The sequence below is a fragment of the Mustela nivalis genome (genome assembly GCF_964662115.1).
Source record: "Mustela nivalis genome assembly, chromosome: 16".
In the NCBI taxonomy this organism is placed as follows: Eukaryota; Metazoa; Chordata; class Mammalia; order Carnivora; family Mustelidae; genus Mustela; species Mustela nivalis.
In genome coordinates this window covers 25,031,293-25,055,502 of record NC_139035.1, presented here as the reverse complement: position 1 = coordinate 25,055,502, position 24,210 = coordinate 25,031,293, and the positions used below count along the sequence as shown (strand labels likewise).

Sequence of the window (24,210 nt, the reverse complement as noted above, 5' to 3'; positions counted from 1 at the left end):
GGGTCCATTTGTCTTAGAACAAGGATCTGTCTCAATCTTCCGTATCCTTCCATAACTCCATAGACAAACATATTTTCAAATCATGGATTGGTAAATAGCAGGAGTCAGAGCTAAAAACAAAAAACAAAAAACAATGGTTTCAATGTTGGCTGCATGAACTGTGTAATCATGTATGAATTTCTTTTTTCTTTTTTCCTTTGTACAGGGAAATAATTTCAATCTCATAAAAATTCATACGGAGTACAAAGAACTCCCATATGCCCTTTATTCAGAGACCCCATTGAAGTTTCGCAACTGACCCAATAATGTCTTTTATAACAAAAGATCCAACCCAGGATTGTACATTGCTCATACTTGCCATGTCTCTTTCTTCAGTGCCCTTCAATCTGGAACAATTAGGTCCTCAGTCATTCTCTGACCTTTGTGACCTTAACATTTTTGAAGATTACTGGCTCGTTATTTTGTAGGATATCTCTCAATTTAGATTGTGTGATGTTTCCTCATGCTGAATTCAAGTAAAGTTTTTCTGCTGGAGTATGAGAGAAGTGATGTGATCGCCCATGATTTCTCTTTGTCTACATTCTGCTGATGTGAACTTGGATCACGGGTAAGAGGGGGGCTGTCAGGTTGTCCACTCCAAAGTTATATTTTTCTTTGTATAATTAATAAGTATTTCAAGGAAGATATTCTGAGACTGGGGTATTTCACAGTTTAGCACTGATTTATGTTTCTTGCCTGAATGGATTATCCTGTGATAATTCCTAAATGATGATTTTCTAATTCCATCATTTTTCCCTACGTTTATTAGTTGGCATTCTATTCAAGATAAGGTTTCCCCCCACCCTGCAGTACGGGTGTATGGATGTGTAAATAATGTGGCCTCATAGGTTCTTATTTACTCAAAGGTATATAATCCAATACTACTAATACTTATTCTTTTTTTTTAATATTTTATTTATTTATTTGACAGACAGAGATCCCAAGTAGGCAGAGAGGCAGGAAGAGAGAGAGAGAGAGAGAGAGAGAGAGGAGGAAGCAGGCTCCCTGCAGAGCAGAGAACCCGATGTGGGGCTGGATCCCAGGACCCTGGGATCATGACCCAAGGCGAAGGCAGAGGCTTCAACCCACTGAGCCACCCAGGTGCCCCTATTAATACTTATTCTGATGTTCAGATTGTCCCAGAATTGAGGGAGGAAGGGAAGCTTTTCAAGTTGGCTCTGTGTCCTTTTGACATGTATCTATCCTTTTTTATATGTATGTGTGTATGTTTGTGTGTGTATTATATATATACATAAAATATATAATCTATCTATATAATCTATAATTAATATATATAATATAGATAGATAGATCCAGTGGTTTGCTGGAGCTGGCTTACATTAGCTTGGAGAAGCCCGTTGCAAATTTTTCAGGAAATCTGTATCATTAACATCAAGTTGGTAGCTTGGAATCAAGCATGTTGCGAGTATTTACACCATGGAAGCTGGCAAATACTACAACCAGAACTTGTTCCTCCAGGGAGCTGGCTATTAAACATTTGCCAGGACACCAATGTTTCTGTCATAAAAAGGGGTTCCAAGTTCATGTTATATCTTAACTGCCACAGGCTGTGAACATCCATTTCTCCAAGGATTCCTGATTCCTTTTGGTGGAGAACAGGACTTAGAAACCAAGATCTTAAAATGAGGTGAGCCCTATTAGACATACTAGGTGTGGACAGAACTGGGAGAGATGGCTTGTTTGTGTGTGTGTCATACACAAGGGAATGTATTTGTGTGTGTGTGTATGTATGCATATATATACTTTAAATTTTTTAGGATTTTATTTATTGACAGACAGATCACAAGTAGGCAGAGAGGCAGGCAGAGAGAGAGGAGGAAGCAGGATCCCTGCTGAGCAGAGAGCCCCAGTAGGGGCTTGATCTTAGGACCCTTGAGATCATGACCTGAGCTGAAGTCAGAGGCTTAATCCACTGAGCCACCCAGGCACCGCATGCACTTTAATTTTAAATAAACACTGTTTTTTGGGTTAATATTAGATTTATAGAAGAGTTAGAAAGAATACAGACTTACTGTGTATCCTTCACCCAGCTTCCCCTAATTTTAATATCTTGTAACAATGGTACATGTGTCAAAAATAAGAAATTAACATTGGTGCAACACTAGTATTTAAACTATGAAGTTTATTTAGATTACATCAGTTTTTCTACTAATATCCATTTTACTATTCCAGAATCCAATCCAGAATATCATATTATATTTAGCCACACTCAACACTTTAATAGCTATCAAACATCTATCTCCTTATCTAGTCATCTGTCAACCTCTCTGTCTCTCTGTCAGTCCTTCCTTTTCTCTATTTCTATTTAGAAACATGAGTTCATACTTCTAATCTCAAGGCCACACCATAAGGTTTAATCTAGTGTTTGTTCATTCCATGTTTATAATTCCCCTCTTTGACCATGGGAAATTTAGCTCCTGTTATCCTTAATATATTTACTTATTGGCTAAATCGCCCTTTATGTAACCAATTTCCTGACTCCACTGGGCTGCTGTCGCACTCAGCCACCTACCTTACATGGATTCAGTCCTTCCTAGTTCACAGGCCTGCCCATTGGTTTTTGACTGAATTGGGAGGAAGGAAGGAAAGAGAGAAAGAAGGAAGGTGGGAAGGAAAGAAGAAAAGGAGGCAGGGAGGAGGGAAGTTAGCTGCACAGGTTTCTAGATCTCTTAGAATCTCGTTTTCCTTATAGTAATCACTCCCAGATTAGTAATACCTACTTTATTGATAGTAAAGTGCTTAGCACACTGCCCGGTTGGAAATAAACAATCAGTACATAGGACCTGTAACTGTTTTTTTTTTTTTTAAAGATTTTATTTATTTATTTGACAGAGAGAGATCACAAGTAGGCAGAGAGGCAGGCAGAGAGAGAGGAGAAGCAGGCTCCCTGCTGAGCAGAGAGCCGACACGGGACTCGATCCCAGGACCCTGAGATCATGACCCGAGCCGAAGGCAGCGGCTTAACCCACTGAGCCACCCAGGTGCCCCCTGTAACTGTTCTTGTTGTCCTTGTTGTCAAGGACCAATTAAGCCTGAAACAAGAGGCCTAGAAAAAGGGTTTGTGAGGATGAGTAATTTTGGTCTTCGCTGCCGTAACATAGGTTGGCAAACTAGATATGCATGAAAATCTTTCCTAAAAAGTTGGTCTCGATTATTCAGAGGTACTTCATGAGTCTGGGATCATTAGAATTTGTTGGCATAAGTCGGAGCTTCTCAACCTCAGCACTTCTGACATTTGGGGTCAGGGAATAATTGTTTTGGGGAATGATCCTGTGCATATAGGCTGCTTAACATCTACCTGAGCTGACGCACTAGAGAAGGCACCACTCTCCAAGTTGTTACAACCAAATAGTCCTCTAGAAATTAAGATGGTCCCATGGGGGCAAACACACACACACACACACACACACACGCTCTAGAGACCCACCAGAACAAATGGTTGGCTCAGTCATAACTGCATTTTCTGTTACCATGTTTGAGAGATGGAATATTTGATTCAATTTAAAAATTTTAAGGAGTTCCTCTATACTATTTTTCTAAAGATTTGGACTGAAAATCAATGATACAATTCAAAATTAGGCTGAAAATCATCTTAGCTTTGAATCAGAAGCTGCAGAATCAAGCCTCAGCTGTCACTGAGCTGAGGACATCTGCAAATCCTGGTCAGCACAGAATCTGCCTAATGTGGCTTTGGCTAATAAGTCTGGCTGTAAGATAATTATTTCAAGGATTTGCACTCACCTTTCTTTCAAAGAAATCCGAGCATTACCTTCTAGCTTTTCCTTCTACCATCCCCTTCATGTATTTTACATTCTAGCTGAGTGTTCTTTGTCCAATAAACATTAGTTGGATGAATGAGTAGCTATTTGTTAGCTTTCCTAAAAGGAAGGAAGTGGGAAAACTTACAACCACATCTTACAGAGGGTTTAATTTGTCAAAAATAGTTTAGGTAGTCAGTGGCAGTGTGAGCCAGAATGAAGATGGAATTAAGATTTTTAGAGAATTACTCCCGTTCTTCCCTGGGATGCTCCGAAACCTTTTGCACGAGGACCCAGACAGTGTCCAAGCCGCTGCAGGCTACCTAAGTCTACAGCTCTGCTTTGTAGAAGAGAAAGAACTTGGCATTAAAGGATTAGAGAAGAACCCAAATAAACAAATAAATTGAATTGGCAACAATGTGGCAACTGCATAAATTCAGAAGGATCAACACAAGGAAAACCTTCATTCTTCTGGACAGCACTGTCCAACTGAAGTTGCCCTGAATCCAAAGCATCTTTCATTGTGCGCCACCTCCTTGGGGTGGGGGGTCCTGGCAATCTGGGCAGTGTGGGCTCTGCCTCACGCCCAGGGGTGCATGGTAACAAGCCTTCTCAGCTGAAGACTGAATGAGCGCTCAAAACCTGCTTCAGGTGCTGATTTCAGTGTGAGAACACCAGCTCCCGCCATCACTCATTTAAGAGGATACGAATCCACAAGCAACCAGTAGAAATCAGTGTAAGGGAAGGGAAGTCTTTTGGCTCAAGAACAGAAGGAGGGACTGGCAATGATGGGTAGGCTTGCTTGCCATCAGATCTTTCCATGCCAACTCCAACCATACTTTTAGAAATGGCTTCTCGAAGCCAGCAATCCCAATGTCTTACCAGATTTCTTAGTGGATCGGGAACCTTAAGCTGACTCCTGCCACAACTCCATACACACCACACCCAACACAGCCACCTTATTATCATGTCCCTTTGTCACCTCATGCCACCCCCCCCCCAACCAACTGCCTGCCAGTAGCCCTCAAAAGCCTGTGTGGGGAAAACATCGCCTTCATCCCAAAGCAAACCAAAAAACTCACTTAGCAATGAGTTTCTTGGACTGCACTACAAAAAAGGGATAATGATTCTTTCTCAATGTACTTATTGACATTCATTGAGCAGCATATAGTTTATTTTAGCTGGAGTCTGTGATGTAGCATCTATATTTAATTCCACAAGCTGTCAGGCGACTCATATATTTACAAACACCATCCCGGAAACAATGTGTTTGCTGGTCACAGCTGCCTCTGTAACATCTCAGGAGCTCGGTGCTGTTTGGCACAGCTCAGGGCATTATCATTTTACATTCTGCTCCGTGCCAAGGCCCAAAGAGGGCAGAGATTGGGTTAAAAGTTCAGATTCAGTGACAGGCCTGGCGGAAAGCCAAGAGCAAGAGTAGCATTGAGCGCTGAGGGTCAGAACAGAGAGCTGCTTGTCAGTCCCCGCTCCTTTGGAACGCCTCCCCGGTGGTGAGTACTTTCTATGTCATTGGCTTAGGTTTATTTTGGCTTCCCAGGCCTGAAAGAAACAGTTAAACTGTCCTGTGTGTATACAGAGCCTGGCTCTGCTGGGAAGTGGGCTGGGACTTAAACCATGGAAGTGAGGCTGGTGGGAAGGAGGCAGAGACAGAGAAGGTTTCCTTCCTGGGGGATGGAACCAGCTGTCTGTTAGGGGTTGGAGTGAATGACTCAGTAGCTGGACCCCGAAATGACGGCTGGGCCTACCCAGAGGCTGGCACCCATGGCCATGATCTTGGTAGCAGGAGGGCTAACCCTTGGCCAGCACACATAAAGAGGAACACAAAAAGAGCTTGGGGGGGGCAGTTCAGAATTAAGCAAAAGGGTAGGCAATTCTTGGAGGTCTATCCCTTACAACAGCAAGTAGGGGAGCCGAGGGCTGGGGGTGCAGGAGTTGGAAGGGCACAAGCCCCTAACCTGAGATGCATATGCTAAGATTGGGCAGAAGGGAGGGGATGGGGAACTTGAGCACAGCCCGGTTGGTTCGGGGGTCTGAGGGAAGAGCAGGGTAACTCAGGGGTAGGCAGGAAACCAGCAACTGCGGGTTGTTCACCTGGGCCCATGTTGGGGAAGCATATCTGACCTTACGATTTTTAAGACCATAGAGATGAAATAGAACAGCCTTCTCATAAGGCCATGCTGCTGGTCATCTAAACAGGAGCTAGTGATCTTTTCCCAGAACAGAAGGCTTAAATGTCTTTATCCAAGGCAGGAGAATGATTTCTGATGTGTCCTACTTGTAAACTCTAGGATTTTAAGGCTTTTCATCAATCTATAGCAATTTCTTAAATGCGAGTGACCTAGAAGCACCTAGGATAACTGCAGCTACCTTGTCACAGTAAAGTCTGTGGATTTTAGGTTTTAGGTCATTTTGACAATACTGAGGAATTTCTTGGAAGAACATCGTTGACTTCTCCATTCTTGAGTTTTCCTCTGTGTAAAATGGGCATAATAACAACATCATCTTCATCAGGTTTTATGAGAATTAAGTGAGTCAATGAATGGAAAGTTTGTAGACCAGTGTTTGGCATGTAGTAACTGATGCCCTCACAGTAATTGGCGATGATGATGATGAAGGTAGCTCTGGAACTCACCGGTTCTGACTCTTGCAAATGTCAATTTAATCACTGACTTCTGTGGAATAGACAGAATGATCTCTAGGTTTGGTGTTGGGAGACCAGGCTCATGTCCTGATTTGCCCCAAATCAACAATGTGACTGAATAATTCATTGCACCTCTGTGGTCCTAGATTTTCTCATCGGTTGTCCATTGTGGAAGGGATTCCATCACTGGTTTGCCCTGGAGAGTTGTATCAAAATTTCCTTGAGGGATCTGCAAAACATTTCAAAATATACAAATATACCCCTACCTAGTACATCAGTTATTTCCTTCTCTGTCTCTATACCTCCCTCTGACTCCTGCCAACACACATACTCTGTACACACTCCAGGCTGTGGAGAACCACTGGATAACTTCCGGGATCTCACCCTGTCCCCCCAGTTCCATGACATGACGAAGTGGAAATTAATCAGGGACCAAAAGACTATAGGAAGGCAAAGTTAACGATGCAGAGCCTCGCTTTGGGAAGTTTCTTAGAGAAAATGATCTAGAAGATATGACAGACAGACACAGACTCATGAGAGGAAAGGAAGGCAGAGAGGAAAACAGTGGTGAATCCCACTGCCAGATAATAAAGGGCCAGAAATAGGCTAAAGGACCAGCCATCTCTGCTGTCATTAACTACCAAGGGCCTGGGGAGGAGGACCAGTGAAGTCACTCAGAGTGAGCTGTAGAGAGCCCCCAAAGCATAACGAGGACACATTTTTTTTTTTTTAAGATTTTATTTATTTATTTATTTGACAGACAGAGATCACAAGTAGGCAGAGAGGCAGGCAGAGAGAGAGAGAGGAGGAAGCAGGCTCCCTGCAGAGCAGAGAGCCTGATGTGGGGCTCGATCTCAGGACCCTGGGATCATGACCTGAGAGGAAGGCAGCGGCTTTACCCACTGAGCCACCCAGGTGCCCCAAGGACACATTTTTTTTTTAGCAGAGACTTTACCTTCTCAGGCTTCAGGGTTCTTATCTATAAACAACATCAAACAAACAAAAACAAAAACCCACATTGATGAGAGGACACCTGTGGACTCTTCTTGGCTCTTATAATCTATGTAGAAGAACTGGAAGGCAGAACAGTGAACACACACACAGCACTCACCATGGGCCACATACTTTTTAGAGGCTTTGCAAATATTAACTCATTTAATCCCTATAACCCTATGAGGAATCACTGTTATTGCTATCATTTATATATATATAATATATATATGAGACATATAAAGGAGGATATAAAGTAGATACATATATATCGAGAGAGAGGTATATAAGGGAGATATATAAATATATATATATATAAAATACATACATATATATATATATATATATATCTCATACATACATACATACAGCAGATGAGGAAGCGGAGGGAGACTTGGAGCCAGCCCGAGGAGCTGGGCATCTGACCTGGCTTGTAGCCCCCCTATTACAGGGTGGCAGTTGGGGGTCTCGGTGCTGGGCAGAGGGGGTCTCAGTGTGGGGCTGGGGAGGGCAGATTTGTGTTCCACACCACAGGAGCTGCTGCTGTTTCATGAAGGAGTATGAGGGAAGTGGTTTTGAGGAAGGTTAATCTGCATGGAGATCAGGATTTAAAGGCTTTGCCATGTGCCCTTTTCCCTTAGAGGTTCTGTTTGCTCAGCAGTGCCTTCTTTCCCTCTCCTGGAGACCCCCGTGACCCCAAGGTAAGCTCTGGGGCTGAGGGGCCTCCCTGGTCTGCACGTGTTGACCTGACCTTTATCATGTGAGATCGTGAGCAAACCTCACCATTAGCTTGTCTCTCCAAGGAAAGTGCCAAGGACATTTGGCCAGCAAGTAGGAAGCCTCTGCAACAGACAGAGGAGTCTGGCCTTGATAAGTGAAGAGCAGAAACCCATAAATTTGAAGCCCTGAGGGGATGGAGCCCATAAGGTCTGATGTCACTAAAGCGTGTGTATGCATGTGTATGTGTACACATGTGTGTATGCATGTATTCATGAGTATGTGTGCATATGTGTGTGCACACATATATATGCATGTATATGCATGCATGTGTGTACACGTGTGTGTGCATGTGTATGTGTGTGGGCGTGCGCCCCTGTGTGTATATTATTCTTTTAAACTCATTGCAGGACCCCCAAATCCTATGTTTTGTTCCTCCTTCGTGAGGCCAATTGCTGGGTCTGTTCTTGAGACTAAGTGCCATCACCTAGTACATTCCTTGTGTGTCAGAATCGCTTAATCACTGACCGACAGACAGAAGTGGGTGAGGAGGCGGCCAGCTGAGTTAGAGGTCTTGGAGTCGGGATGTCTGAGATTGCCTTCTGCTTCCCTGCAGAGTGACCTCCGGCAAGGCCCTTCCCCTCTTCTAACCTCTCCACTTCGAGGGCTCAGAGGAATGTAAGAACATTTAGAAAACAGCCATGATAATTAGCTCTTACCTCTGCACAAATAAGCATTAATCTTGCTCGCCTGATTTTATGCAGGGAGGCTCTCCATCTGCCTCACCTATTTTAAGTCATTTCCTGACCAGCAGTCAGAAAATGCAGCTAACTTAGCTCGCTCGGGCCAGGCTCATGCTGGGGGTGAACCTGAAGCCTGGAGAGGACATGGCGGTTGGGGGTAGGGGAGACATCTGCATGGGCTCACCTGGGGAATGGTGGCCATGACTGCTCTCAGAAGTGCAACCAGGAGTGTAGGATTGGGGGAAAAATGCCATGGTTGGTCTCTGTGGAGGCTTGCAGATCATGCCAACACGAGGGGAGAACGCGAGTCACTGATGGGAGCTGACAGCCCGCACGTCCACCTTCCCTTCAGGAATCCCCAGCCTACAACATCCTGTCATTCCTCCCTTTCTCGTCAAAGAGGAGGTTTCACACTAAGATGTTGTGGAGGGCAAGGACAAATAACACTTTCTGTGAGCTTTTACCACAGACCCCCTCCAAGTTACTCAAGAAAACATCTCCTCATAGAGTTGGCCAATTAACCACTCAAATGGCTTGAAAACTTATTTAATGTCACTGCCTAATCATTTTATTAAATGTCACTGCTCCAGTGGGCAAGAATTTTGGCTTTTCTACCTCACTTCCCATGTTTCACTCCCTTTCTGAAGCAGAGTTTCCTCCCAAGAAGTCTAGAGTCTTGATGCCTTTCCCCTCATGGGTGTACCCCTGCTACTTGCATAGAATTAGGGAATGTCAGCCTTGGGCAGGACCCAGGGATCATTTCACCTCTTAAATCATTTCACTGATGACCAAAAGGAGGCTCCCAGAGGGAAGTGACTTGCTCCCAAGGGCAACTGACTTATAAGTGGCAAAGTCCACAGAGTTTTACAACTGCACATCCCACACGGGAGGCAGTGAGGTGTAACTGCTACAGGGTCTAGACTGGGTGGACCTGGGTCTGCCACTGAAACGCGAGATGGACTTCTGCAGTTTGCCCACCCACTCCTGGCCTCAGTAGGTACATCTGCCAAAAAGGGAATATAAAATCTGGAAGGTGAAGTTCAAGTGTAAGTTTGTCATCTTGTGCTTCATGAGCAGTAACCACCATGCCTATATTAAGCGATTTATGCTGGCAATTTTTTGTTTTGTTTATTTTTTCAGCATTCCAAAATTCATTGTTTATGCACCACACCCAGTGCTCCATGCAATCTGTGCCCTCCTTAATACTGGGTGTGCCACCAGGCTCACCCAACCCCCACCCCATCTTCTCTAAAACCCTCAGTATTTCCCAGAGTCCACAGTCTCTCATGGTTCATTTCCCCCTCTGATTTCCCCCAATTCACTTTTCCTTTCCTTCTCCAATTGTCCTCCATGTTTTCCCTTGTGCTCCATAAGTTAAGTGAAACCAAATGATAATTGACTTTCTCTGCTTATTTCACTCAGCATAATCTCTTCCAGTCCCATCCATGTTGATATGAAAGTTGGGTATTCATCTTTTCTGATGGCTGAGGAATATTCCATTGTATACTTGGACCACATCTTTTTTATCCATTTGTCTGTTGAAGGACATCTTGGCTCTTTCCACAGTAGACATTGCTGCTATGAACATTGGGGTACATATGGCCCTTCTTTTCACTGCATCTGTATCTTTGGGGTAAATACCCAGGAGTGCAATTGCAGGGGCAAAGGGTAGCTCTATTTTTAATTTTTTGAGGAATCTCCACACTGTTTTCCAAAGTGGCTGCACCAACTTGCATCCCCACCAACAGTGTAAGAGGGTTCCCCTTTCTCCACATCCTCTCCAACACTTGTTGTTTCCTGTCTTGTTAATTCTGGCCATTCTAACTGGTGTAAGATGGTATCTCAATGTGGTTTTGATTTGAATTTCCCTGATGGCTAATGATGATGAACATTTTTTTATGTGTCTATTAGCCATTTGTATGTCTTCTTTGGAGAAGTGTCTGTTCATGTCTTCTGCCCATTTTTTACATGATTATCTGTTTTGTATGTCTTGAGTTTGAGGAGTTCTTTATAGATCTTGGATATCAGCCCTTTGTCTGTAGTGTCATTTGCGAATATCTTCTCCCATTCTGTGGGTTGCCTCTTTGTTTTGTTGACTGTTTCCTTTGTTGTGCAGAAGCTTTTGATCTTGATAAAGTCCCAAAAGTTCATTTTTGCTTTCGTTTCATTTGCCTTTGGAGACATGTCTTAAAAGAAGTTGCTGTGGCCAATATTGAAGAGGTTAACTGCGTATGTTCTTCTCTAGGATTCTGATGGATTCCTGTCTCACACTGAGGCCGTACAGTGTAAGAGAATGGTCAAGTTTCATTCTTCTATACATAGCTGTCCAATTTTCCCAGCACCATTTATTGAAATGACTTTTTTCCACTGGATATTTTTTCCTGCTTTGTTAAAGATTATTTGACCATAGAGTTGAGGGTCCATATCTGGGCTCTCTACTCTGTTCTATTAGTCTATGTGACTGTTTTTGTGCCAGTACCATGCTGTCTTGGTGATCACAGCTTTGTAATAAAGCTTGAAATCAGGCAATGTGATGACCCCAATATGCTGGCATTTTTAAAAAGATTTTATTTATTTATTTGACAGAGAGAGACACACACAGAGAGAGAGGGAACATGAGCAGGGGAAATGGGAGGGGGAGAAGCAGGCTTCCTGCGGAGCAGGGAGCCCAAAGTGGAACTCAATCCCTGGACCCTGGGGTCATGACCTGAGCTGAAGGTATACGCTGAACGACTGAGCCATCCAGGTGCCCCTATGCTGCATTTTTTTAATGACATGAACAATTTTGTTACTTATAATATTGATTTCCCATCTATTTCTCCATCTCTTCTGGCTTCTAACAGTAGCTTAGCTTGGCTATACCCTCAACTCCTCCAGTAGGTGATTCTCCTCTAGAATGATTTTCAAAGAGGAGACTCTCTTTCTGTCTCGCTCACCAAAATTTAGTGCATGAGCAGCAGATGTCCCAAATCGTAACTGCTCTATGTATCGACACACCCAGCGTAAATGGAGACGGAGACCACCGGGAGGATGCAGCACAGTCCCAATGGGTCCTCATCTAGGTGACAGTGTCAGACTGGTGAAGCTCTGGGGCTCATAACCTCTCCTATTTTGAAGGCTGCCATGACTACTTCTCCTGTGACTTAGTCTGCACTTCATTTTCTCTATTGGCAAAACCGTAATCCATTTCTTTCATGGCTCAACGAGCTTATTTTACTTGTGCCTTTGGTCCAGAGCTAATTTATTATTGGTGTAGGTGTAAAACTCTGTCTTAAGTATAGTGTAAGTGAAATGGAAGTATTTGGCTTTCACAAGTAAATTTATAATTTTTTTTCCTCAGGGAACTAGCTCAGCCCTGACATTAAGACCCTCACATGTAGGGGCGCCTGGGTGGCTCAGCTGTGCCTTCGGCTCAGCTCATGATTCCAGGGTCCTGGGATAGAGCCCCGCATCGGGCTCTCTGCTCAGCAGGGAGCCTGCTTCTCCCTCTCTCTGCCTGCCTTTCCACCTACTGATGATCTCTGTCCATCAAATAAATAAATTTTTAAAAATCTTAAAAAAACAAAAAGACCTTCACATGTAAATGGAGGTTTATTCACATAGCCGGCTTTAGGGTAATCCGGTCCTTGCAAGCATCATGGGGAAACTGTTAATTGTTTTAACCCACTGAATATTAGCCACACCACCAGAAGCCATGAGAATTTCGATAGTTAAAATTTGCTGGATATTTGTTGTTATCAAATTCCTTGTGATATTATTTGTGGAGCATAAACAGGAAATGGCCCAAAGCTGTTCCCCTCAAAGAGCCTAATTTTCACACAACTGTCAATGCAGCAATTATGGTATCTGTTTTTTTTTTTTTTTTTTAAGGTAAAGGAATACCTTCTAGAGATTTTTTTTTTTAAGTTTTGAAACTAGTTTTAAACTTCTCTTTCTTAAAGAGAGATTTTTTTTAGTCAAAACGTTTTCAGATCCTGCAGAAAAGCAATGAAGCGGAAACCATATGATTCCAAGGCCAAGTGTATCAGAGGAGCAGTCGGCACGGAATTCAGGCATTCTTGCTGCACTCAGCAGACTTGGCCCGGCAATCAAAACCATTTGATTGTCAAGCTGATACTCCTATAAGCAGGCAGGTTCCAGCACATTGTGAGCTTTGAAAAAGCATAATTACAAACACAGAATGACAAGAAGCACACATTGACTTAACAGATCTCATTTCTTTCCAAGAGCACACAGCTTTTCACACCTGTCCTTGGAAAACTCTTGATTGGTAGGGGAGGCGACAACCCCCCTTTCACCCCCTGAGTGATAGCACAGGGCACAAGAGGTTCTGAGGCTGGGCCAAGGCCATGTGCTGTCACTGGCTCACTGTGATCCTTCTATAAAATGCACGGGGTTGGTTCATCACACACTTTGGAGGAATGACTGTGAGTGAGGTCCGAGTTATAAAAACAAACCTCTCACCTATGACCTTGCAGGTTCTGTCATCCCGATGGGGTGGGAGGGGGAGGTGAGCAGCCTCACTGTGCTCGGGAACGGCCATGCTAGCTTTTTCACACCTGGGGAACAACAGCTGGTGTTCCTCGGGGAGCGCAGAAACCCCTCACCAGACCAGGCCATGCGCAGAATGGGACAGGAGGACCGCCATCTTTTATGTTGTCTGTATCATTTTCCTATTGCTGTGGAATGAATTACCACAAACTTGGTGGGATCAAACAATACAAATTTATGGTCTCGTGGTACTGGGAAGGGGTTAGTTGGGTCCTCTAATGTTTTGACTAAAAATCTGTCTTTAAGAAAGATAAGTTTTAAACTGGTTTAAGGTCTCACCAGACTGAAATCCAGGTGTCAGCCAGGGAGGGGGTTTTTACCTGGGGCTCAAGGTTCTCTTCCAGGCTCATGTGGCTGTTGGCAGAATTTGTTTTCTTGTCCTAGTACGAGTAGTTTCCATTTTCTTACTAGCTGTTGACAGAGAGTTGTTCTCAGTTCCTACAGGCTACCTGCATTCCTTTGCTTTATGACCCCAGAAGGCTGTTCACAGCATGACTGTTTGCCTTCTTCCAGGTCAGCGGGAGCTCATCTCTCCAACACCTCCCTTTCTTTTAAAGGGTCTCATTCTCCTGATTAGGTCAGGCCCAGTCTCCAACATGAACCTTCTTCCTTTCCCTCCATCAATATGCTTTTAAAAACAGAACAATATTCTATAAGAGGAATGAATCACCAACAGAGTTTCAGATAATGCAATGAGCCTTCGCTTTTATATTATCAAGGCTTAGCATAGTAGTGTCTGGTTCTTAGGAGTTCCCAATTTATGTTTCTCAAGAAATGAATGTGTGAATGATTAAATGAGAAATATTTTGGGCATCCTCTTCAGATTACAGCCTATAAAAGAAATTCCTACCCACCCTGTGCAAGACTGACTCCTTTTAGTTTATATCACGTTCCCCCTGATTTAAAAGTAATACATTGCTTGTTATAAAACACTTGGGGATTTTTCTTCCTTCTATGATTTTGTTTTTTATATTTAACTTTTTAATCCATCTGGAACTAATTTCCCAATATGATGTTTAAAATATTCCATCCCCTACCCAATTAGTATGAAATGTTTTTATATATCTGTGTATATTCTAAGTTCTTGTTTATAATAAGCTCTATTTTGAGCTATCTGTTCTACACCATTGATCTGTCTGTCCAATTTGTGTGCCAGCAGCACCTGTTTTAATGATCAGAATTTTATAATACATTCTCAGACCCAGTAGGGCAGGTGTGACCTGATTATTCTTCTTCTGGGCATCTCTCTTGACCAGCTCATAAAACAAGGGTCTGTCTTGCTGCTGCCCCAGATCCTTAGGAAGCTCAGCCTTCTTTGGCCAAGACCTGGTTACAGAGGCAGATCTAGGTTCGTACTGCACTCCTGCATCTTCCGAGCTCAGCTCCACTGAATCCCAGTGAGAAGGAAACTGATAACAATCCTGCTTTCTTACAAATTTACTGTGAGAATTAACTGGGGCAGCGTCTAAGAATCACCCAGCACATGGTAGGTGGTCAGTCCCTCCTGGCTGGAGTGGAGGTGTGACTCTGAAGGTGTAGATGCTCATGCTTGTGTTCCTTCATCTTTACGAGCAGGGACCACAACTCTTTTGAAAGCACAAATACTGAGGCTGGGGTCTCTTGCCTCTGGCCAGCCTCTAGTTAACAGTATCCAGCATTAATGTGGACCCTCCTCTGGGCAGCTTCTTCAGGATTCACACTGGCCCAAGGGAAGTTTGTTGGACTGCAGCCATTACAGAGTACACTGGGGGCACTGGGGTGGGGTGTGAATCAAATATTGAAGCCCACTTGGCCTGCCCTTATGGGACCCTGGAAAGTGCCAGAGAATTAACACACTCTGCTTCATCCCCAGGGAGCATATCTTTGGTGTTGGCGGCCAGAGAAAGTCCTCAAATTGCAGGCCCTGGGGTTGGAAGTCATTCTAGCACATTCCAGCACTGAAGTGGTGTTGGGGAGGAGAGCTAGGCGAGACTCTGACAGCATGTGCTGTTAAAGATCAAAGGAATGGATGCAACGTAAGGACCCCCACAGTCTGAGTCAGTCCCCTGCTCCTGTCCAGAGATTTATAAAGACGATTTGTTATTCTTAGGCAAAGGGCACGCACTGGAAAACAAAGCCCTGTGAGGAGTCACAAGGCAGCCAAGAGTTTTGAAGGCCAGAATCTGCTTTCTTGGCACCTTCCCTTCTACTCAGAGAAGACGGGGCATATACTCACTCACTCATTCAAAAGGGTCTCTAAAGGCCTGCTGTGTGCTATCGGGAACTAGGCTAGAAGGAGACCCAGCCCTGCCTTCAGGGAGCACTCATGCCGCCATGGAGAGACGGAACGGCAGGTGTCGGGTATTCACAGATCTGCTCTCTGCTGCTGCCGCTGGGCCATCTGGCTTCCCGGTCTGACTCCATTCCTCCATGGCCTTCTGTTAAAGAAGGGATCCGCTCTTGGAAACTGGAAGGAGTCTTGGATATTATGTAGTCAAGCCTCTTTGTTCTTTATCAGAGAAAAGTGAACCCAGAGAAGGGAGGGGATTAGCTCCAGTTTACACAGCTTCATCGCCGCGATGGGACCCCACTATTTCTCTGTCTCACAATCTGAGAAGTGGGGTCACTGTTCACCTTCCCTCCAGCTTCTAGAGGCCGCTCGCGCTTGGTGGGGCTATTACTGACACATAGTGCACATTCTGAGAGAGGAAGACGAAAGCGGCAGATGGTGTTAAGACAACATGGGGCACACAGAAGCTATGTGCTGTAAAGGTTGGTCAGAGGACCACAGTTCCAAATTCTGGTTTCTTCCCTTAAAAGGCCCCTGAACTTCGGCCACCTTCCTCCTCTCCCCTCAACCTCATCTTCCCATCTGCAAAATGGTGACCGTGGCGTGTCCTCGAGGATCGTTTGCAGAATGCAAGAAAATCTGCATCAGGCCCAGGGCCCAGAACGCAGAGGTGGTGGTGGCGCCCAGGCTTTCTAGAAGCGGCTCTGCCCCGTGCCGTCTGACGCGCGGGGGCCGCAGGGCTCAGGAAGGCCAGGGTGCTCCCCTGACGTCTCGTGTTGACCTTTTCCAGTTCCAGGAGCCCAGGAGGAGCGGCACCGAGCGGGAGAGCGTGGCGAGAGAATGAAGAAGCCAACCGGCCGGGAGAAGCATGAGGTGGCAGTGCAACACTCGGTTTAAAGGGCTCGGGCCGGCGGCGGCCCCATGGGCAACCCTGCTGGCGCTGGGCCTCCCGGGCTGGGTGCTGGCGGTCTCGGCCACGGCCGCCGCGGCGCTCCCCGAGCAGCATGCCTCCCCCGCCGGCCAGCCGCCCCTGGACTGGCTGCTCAGCGACCGCGGCCCGTTCCACCGCGCTCAAGAGTACGCGGACTTCGTGGAGCGCTTCCGGCAGGGCTTCACCACCAGGTACAGGATCTACAGGTGAGTGCGGCCGGTTTTGCGGAGGGCGGGGGGGAGGGGGCTCGCGGGCTGAGCCCACTCCCGCGCCCCCAGACTGAACTATGAGAGCGGGCCGCAGGCCGGGGAGAACCAGCCTCCCAGGTTGGTTTTTAAAAAAAGAAAGAAGAAAACACACACAAGCTGGAAAACCTGCTGATGCCTCCTGGGGAACATAGCAAAAGGGTTTCTATTTATAGGTTGTGCTGCTTATAAATTGAGGACAAATCAGGCGGCTTGGAGTCAGCGTGGGGCCCGTGCTGCCGCAGGAGGTCAGAGTCAAATGCTGGGGCCGGGTTTTAACTAATGGGTTAGATACTTTTATGAGTTGTAATTACCTAGACATGCAAATGAAGGAAGGGCAGCTCCAGCTCCTGCCTGGGAGGTCTGGGGAGACCTGCAGGGTCCCGGGGCAAGCCTGCCTTGACCCTCCGCCCCAGCACAGCCTCAGCTGGCCTTGCCCGTGGAAGAGGACTGGCTCTTCTTGGCCCTGTAGACCTATCCTTGGGAGCATCAGGGCTGAAAGACATGAGACGGGCCAGGTCCATGTGATGAGGGAGAAACCAGGCATGTATTCCTGGCTGCTGGACCAGCACTTCAAAAGGAGGTTTCTAGAAATCCTCACCTTGTGTGACCCAGAGAGCCTCAGAGCTCCCAGAGTGCATCTCTGCATAAAACCTTCCCTTGCACCCCTCTGCCCACTTGTCCTGTTGTCACGGCTCTCGTCCTCTTCACCTTGCCGGTGGTGGTCAGACAACCCTGGGAGCGTGGCTGAAATTTTTTCCTTTTATCAAAGGCATTGATTTTCCAATTACAAATGAGTTTCTAATGCAACAAAAAGAGAGAAAACGCACATCAAAAAAAGCACAAAAAAGAAATAAAACCAGAAAAATCATTTGTTCCTTTGGCAACTTCAGGCTGCTATTGTTAACCTTTGGCACAGGCATTTTTAGTCCGATGAACATACTGAAGTTTGGGCCCCTCTTGCTTTACATGCCTTATGTACACCAGCTCCTTTAATCCTTACAACAGCCCTATGCTGGAAGAACAATTATTACCCGCTTTTTACACATGAGTTCAATGAGGTCCAGAGAAGTTAAGGAATTTGCAGAAGGGCACATGGCTTGTGAAGACTGGAGCCAGGATTAGCTTCCAAGTCGTCAGTCTCCAGGGTCTGGGTTCTTAAAATATATTTAGAGACAAATTTTTTATTGTTTCTGAGAGTTTTTTTAAACTTCTGCAATAACCGTGCAGTCTATTGAGGGTAGTGTAATGTCTCAGAAATAAGGTTTTAGGCTTTTCATCACTGGAAGACTCCTCAGTGGTAGGAGCAGTCATTTACAGAGGCAGTTCTCCTGGTACCTGATTCCCACACACAGAGGCAGACAGAGGGACAAGGTCAGATGCCTGTGGGGCCGGTAAAGTCCTGCTCTCAAGAGCAACCCACCCAGCTCTCCTGTCAGACCATTTCTCTTCCACCATGCTTGGATCTGATTTGGTCTTGGAAGAGCTTGCCATGCACACTCTGCTTCAGGGGATGTGGTTCTTGCCATCTTCCAAAGACTACAGAAGAAATTTGTTAGATCCCCTGAGGCAGGATGCCTCCATCTCTGGTTGGGTGAGGCCGAGCTAACACCTGCTCCAGGGAAGCTGAAGGAGCAGAAGAGGTTGATTCGACTTCCAGTAAATGCATAAGAAACTGGACATGTGCGCCCCCCCCCAATTTCCTATAAGGTCATTCAGAATGATGCTTCCCTTTATTAAAGAATGTGTCTTCTTTAAGAGAGAAAATCTACCCTAGAATATATTTAAGCAGCAAATCCCTCTAGTCCAGGAAAACAAGATTTAATTTACCTTTGACTTTTCGGTTCATCCCAATTTTTAGAAGCACTGTTATCGCCAAATATATATATGTATCTATTTTAAGTATATTGGAACTGAAATGTCAGGTCGGGGATCCCAACACCACCATCCACTTTGAAGGGCTATTGGAACCAGAGGGAATAAACCATCACATTTCCTCTCCCTCAGTAGATTTTTCTTCTCATGGCGTCCCAGCCCCAACCCGGCAGCCCCTGAATGCCTGGGTGGCAGAGTTGGCCCATGAGGAGTTCCTGTAATCACTTCTGAACCATCAACCGTTCTATCAGTTGGTAATGGTTTCCTGATCATTTACGGTGACAAGCGCTTACACTGTGCCGTTTTGTTTCTCTGAGGTCAGTTATTGCATTGAACCTGCACTTGGGGAAACAGTAACCAGTCATTCTGACAGGAATGCAACCTTCTGATATGTGACCCTTTGGTGGGGCGAAGAGAGAGTGGTCGCACAAGGCTGCTCCAGGAGCATTCTGGGAGTTTTGCCTTGAGTTGTTAAGCAAAATGGTGGATCCCTGGATACTGTTGTAGGGTTCTATGTCATCCCTGCGGGAATTCACTTTTATCCCTTCTGCTTTTGACTCAAGTAGCAGTTCTCTTTGGCAAATTCAAGACCTTGCGGACTCTGACGAAAGTGGTCACAGAAAACTGGCAAAATATACATTGAAGGTCATCCCCAATGACCAGAAGGACATTTTGTCTAGAAAGGTACAAGGAGGAAAAGCATACAGACGACATCAGCCCTGGGTTTTGAACAATTAGTCTTTCATTCTTTTTTTTTTTTTTTTTAAGATTTTATTTATTTGTCAGAGCGAGCACAGGCAGACAGAATGGCAGGCAGAGGCAGAGGGAGAACCAGGCTCCCTGCTGAGCAAGGACACCCCCCCCCCCCCCCGCAGTGTGGGACTCGATCCCAGGACGCTGGGATCATGATTTAAGCTGAAGGCAGCCGCTTAACCAACTGAGCCACTCAGGCGTCCCTTTTATTCGTTTCTTTAAGAAAGCTTTCTGTATATACAATTCAGATGGTGTCCACCTGCGCCTTCCATGGAAGAAAGGAGATAAACTGTGGTGGGAGAAGAATAAGGACTTTCCCATGGGGCAGAAGCACACGAGCTCTCTCCCACAGCAGGAAAGTCTCTCCTCTTCTTGGGTGTGAATGGATCATAACTAGCAAATGGAAAGGTTCTACTTAGCAAGGTTCTGCTTAACAGCTCAGAATCCCACCTGTTCTTACTTGGATATCAGAATGTGCTCTTAACTTTAGAAAGAGAACTGGTTATTCCAGAGAAGCTTTGGCCTCTAACTCTGGGCTCCAGGAGATTGTTGCTCTGTCCATTTCAAGTTTGTATTCCTGTAGGCTCAAGTGCTTTAGAATAAAGGTTCTGAAGCCAGATGGCCTGGGTTCAAATCCCGGAGCTGCAGCTTACTAGCTACATATTGTTGGGCAAATTACTTAATTGCTTTGTTCCCCAATGTCCTTACTTATAAAATCGGGACAATAATAGTTGCCTACCTATTGGGGTGATGTGACAATGAAATTAGTTAATTGATGTTAAGCACCTAGAACAATGTTTAATAGATATTACCCATTATTGGATCATCCTCAACAAATATTAGCCAACAAAAGAATGGTATTGAGATGAGAACCATGGGTGCTGTCTTTGTGATAATGTCTGCTGAGGGCTTCACACCAACAAAGAGAAAAAAATCATTCTCTTGCTTTCCTTTTCAAAGTATATTAATCTTTACCCCTCAATCGAGTTCTCTTTGGAAGAGGAAACCAAAGGAGGAAGGGATCCTCTGTGGGGCATACACTGGTCACCACAGGTAAAAATCTTTCTTCTAAAGTCAGGGATTGCTAACAGAGCAGGCCTTCCTTAGGACATCCTCCAGATGCCAGTCCCAGCCAGGGACTAAACAGACCATCTCAGGATGGCATTATTACGAGAAGAAAGACAATATGCACTCTTGTTAAGACTTCCTAAATAACAGGATGGGCTTGGCTATCACGCCCAGCTTTGGGCAAGCTTTTAAATTCCATTTGCCAACCTCTCACCATGTCCTCAAGTCCTGTTAGACCAAGATTGGAGAAATAGCCCACTTCTCAGACCCTGTCTCTTCCTTGTCATAAGAGTTTTAAGGGCAGAGATCTCGTCTCCAATTCCATTTGTGACCTCAATGCTCCCTCCCTTGCTTGACTCCATAGCCCCCACTAGGACAAACACTTAAGTGCTCGACCTCTCCCAGCAGCACTGGGAAGCAGATGGGGGCTATCAGGGCCCAAGACAGTGAGACGGACTTGTTCAAGGTCGGAGAGGTAGCCACTCACAGCCAGAAATAGCACTCAGGGCTCCTGACTTCGAGTCTCCTACTCATTACTCTAGACCATGCCACTTTCCTCTGACTGGTAAGTGCATCTTCATCATACCACGCAAGCTAATCAGGCACCTAAATTGAGCTGATGCAAATGTAAATATGGTTTCTCGAAACACTCTAGCGGTAATGTTCCATTCTCTCCTTGCTACAAATCAAAGTAATGAGCAGTCTGTTTTTTTTAATTTCTTTTTGTATTAAAGCTTTAATAGAGAGATAATCATGGGATTGGAAAAAATCCAAACCACTATGATGAAACGCTTGAAACTCGGAAAGAATAAATTAAAATTAAGAGAGAAAAGTTAGAAATCATACAGAACAATGAGCATAATATGGTGGTTGGGAGAAAAGCAAAACTAGATGTAATTCCAAATTATTGATCTTAGTCATTATTACCCCCATTTCTGTCTGCTGTGCTTTTTTAGAAAGGAAAGGTCTAGGGATACATTAGAAGCCTTTGGGGAAGAAAACAAACAAAAATGAAATTAAATAGGTATCTTCCTTGACAAAAAAGGATATTATATTTTGATCATATTCTGAACAAATATTGCCACTTTTGAGAACCAGAGTAGGGAAAAACTGAAAAACAAGAGAGTGGAGTGATACCCAGAGGCTGGTACCATTGAGGCAGGCATGTGTTTTAGCAGCTGCATCTGGAAACATCTAATAGGGCGAGCAGATGATGTAAATGAGGGCGGTTAGGGCAAAAGAAACTTCCAGCAACAGGCACCGGAGAAAATACAAGAAAATACAATCTTTGTGCAGTTCATCAGGATGAGAAGTAAGATTTGGCAACAGCTTACATGTGAAAGAAGGGAGAAACAGGAACAGCCAAATGTTTGATCCATACTTCTCCAAGCTGGGTTGGTGCACCAGCAGCATCCGCGTGCCTTGAGAACTCGTACCCATTGCAGGAGCCTGGGGCCTTACCCCAGACCCTCAGAATCGCAGTCTGTATTCTACCAAGAGCCCCAGGTGAAGAGTAGGAAATGAAAGCTTGAGAAGTGCCCTCGCTGATTACACTAAGTGCTTGGGAGGGGGAGAGGAGAGCAGGGTGGACCAGGGTGAAGAAGGACAGAAGGCAGCATCCCCCATGATGCATTGCAGGGAGTGGGGCTCTTTCTAGGGGATGTTATAAATGACATAGAGTTGTAGTCAAAGGAGGTGAAATTCAGGAATTACTAGCGCCAAGGCACATGAACTCCTAAGATAGATCCAGCTGCTGGGAGAAAAGTTTACAAGCAGAAAAGGTTGGAGGGCCTAGAACCAGCCTGTGGGGGCCTCCCGGGAGAGGGAGAGGTGAGGAATGGATAGCAGCTGTGGAAGCACTCCCACCGGAGGAGCTCCAGACCTGATTGAGCAGCCGAACCACGTTTCTCGGACTAACAAATGCCGATTTGGATAAACAGTGAACCCTGGGAGAGGCACCATCTCCAATTAAGAGATCACAATCCACATAAATAAGTGGCGACCAAAGGCAACCTGAGTCCGCCTGGGTAAATCCCCGCCATTGCCTAAGCCCGCAGCACAGCGACTGAGGTAGCTAAAGGCCGTGTTACTGCTCAGCGCAGGGGAAGCAGTGACTCCTGGGGTGGGGTGAGGTGGGGGGCTGGCCCTGGCAGGAAGGAGGTGAGCTCTCCCGGAGAAATGGCCTCACGCAAGGGAACCACTTGATCTCCCGACTTCTCACGGGATCTATATTTTGACAACGAGGGAGTTCCTTCGGGATGGAAGGAGGTAAGTGAATGGTGTACAAACTGGTGGAAAACAAAGAACACAAATTAGAGCAAAATCAGAGGCAGGTGGCAATGATCAGCCTGCGGGCCTGGTCACAGGCACTCTTTCTCCATCTGCAGGTGAGGAGGTAGGAGGGGGACACAACACCACGTTGAGAATTTACTTTGACCACGAGTTTGGTGCTGGCTGAATGTGAGGACCTCTGACCAGGGTGTCTGTGTGAGTGCTCAGCTGGTGAGAAGATGGTGAGCTGTGCTGGGAGACCCAAGAAAGCCACTGGGTTTTTTGTTGTTGTTGTTGTTTGTTTTTTAAGAATTTATTTATTTGACAGAGATCACAAGTAGGCAGAGAGGCAGGCGGGGGCAGCGGGGGAGGGGGGAGCAGGCTCCCTGCTGAGCAGAGAGCGGGATGTAGGGCTCCATCCCAGGATCCTGAGATCATGACTTGAGCCACCCAGGGGCCCCGAAAGCCACTGGTTTATGCTGAAAATCCAGCATTGTTTATGCTTAAAAAAATCAGAAACAGGGTAGACTTACCACACTGTGTTTTTTGCTCCCTTGGTCCTCTTACAAGTATTTATGGAGAGTCTCCCGCGTGCATTGCATGATTTAAGGCATTATGGCAAGCTAGAAAAGAGAGAAAACAGGGTTCCGCTGATTTCTAGGAGTTCGGTGGCCCCATTTGAGTGACAGTCCACATGCTGGAAAACAACTCAAACTGTAGCATCTCAAACGCCAGGGAGAAGGCATCTGGTACCTTCTCTGTATGACTCTGGAGACTTTGTATGACTGATGGACAGATTTGGCCCACGGATGCCATGTCAGAATGAATTCTCAGGATGCCAGTCCCAGGTTCACTGAGGACAAAACAACTCTTGCCTGAGATTTTCTTATGTCCTTGAGGGGGGTTATCCAGGTTGTCTGCCCTGGCTTGAAACAGGATTACAAAGATGGTCTGTGAAGAGACAATGTAAAAGTACAAAATGTGCAAGAAATGGAGGGAAAATCCAGGATGGCCGAGGGGGGGAAAGCAAGATCAGTTTTGTTTTCAGATGCGATTTAATAGCAAGATCTCGAGTCAGTCGGGCAGAGAAAAAGAGGATTAATTTTTGCTTCCAGAAATAATTAATTTTATTCATGAATGAATTGCCACTTAGAGCCGTGCCCATGTAGAGACATGGGAGGTAGGCTTCAGCTAGAAACCATCACGACACAGAGATTCAGGCAGACGGGGACACTGGCTGGTCACGTGGTCTTTTCCTTTTCCTTTTTTCTCCTCAAGAGAAGAGCTTTTTCTGGGTCAGGGATTCTCATTTTTTTT

General features: G+C 45.4%; 1 protein-coding gene across 1 annotated transcript in view; it reads left to right on the top strand.

Moving 5' to 3' along the window:
* BRINP2 (BMP/retinoic acid inducible neural specific 2) overlaps positions 1–24,210 on the top strand; it is a 106,989-nt gene that overhangs the window by 40,355 nt on the left and 42,424 nt on the right. The window contains exon 2 of the mRNA XM_082703871.1: positions 16,541–16,887. Coding sequence (XP_082559997.1) covers positions 16,619–16,887 — 269 coding nt within the window. The 5' untranslated portion in view covers positions 16,541–16,618. The remainder of the gene's footprint in view (positions 1–16,540; positions 16,888–24,210) is intronic.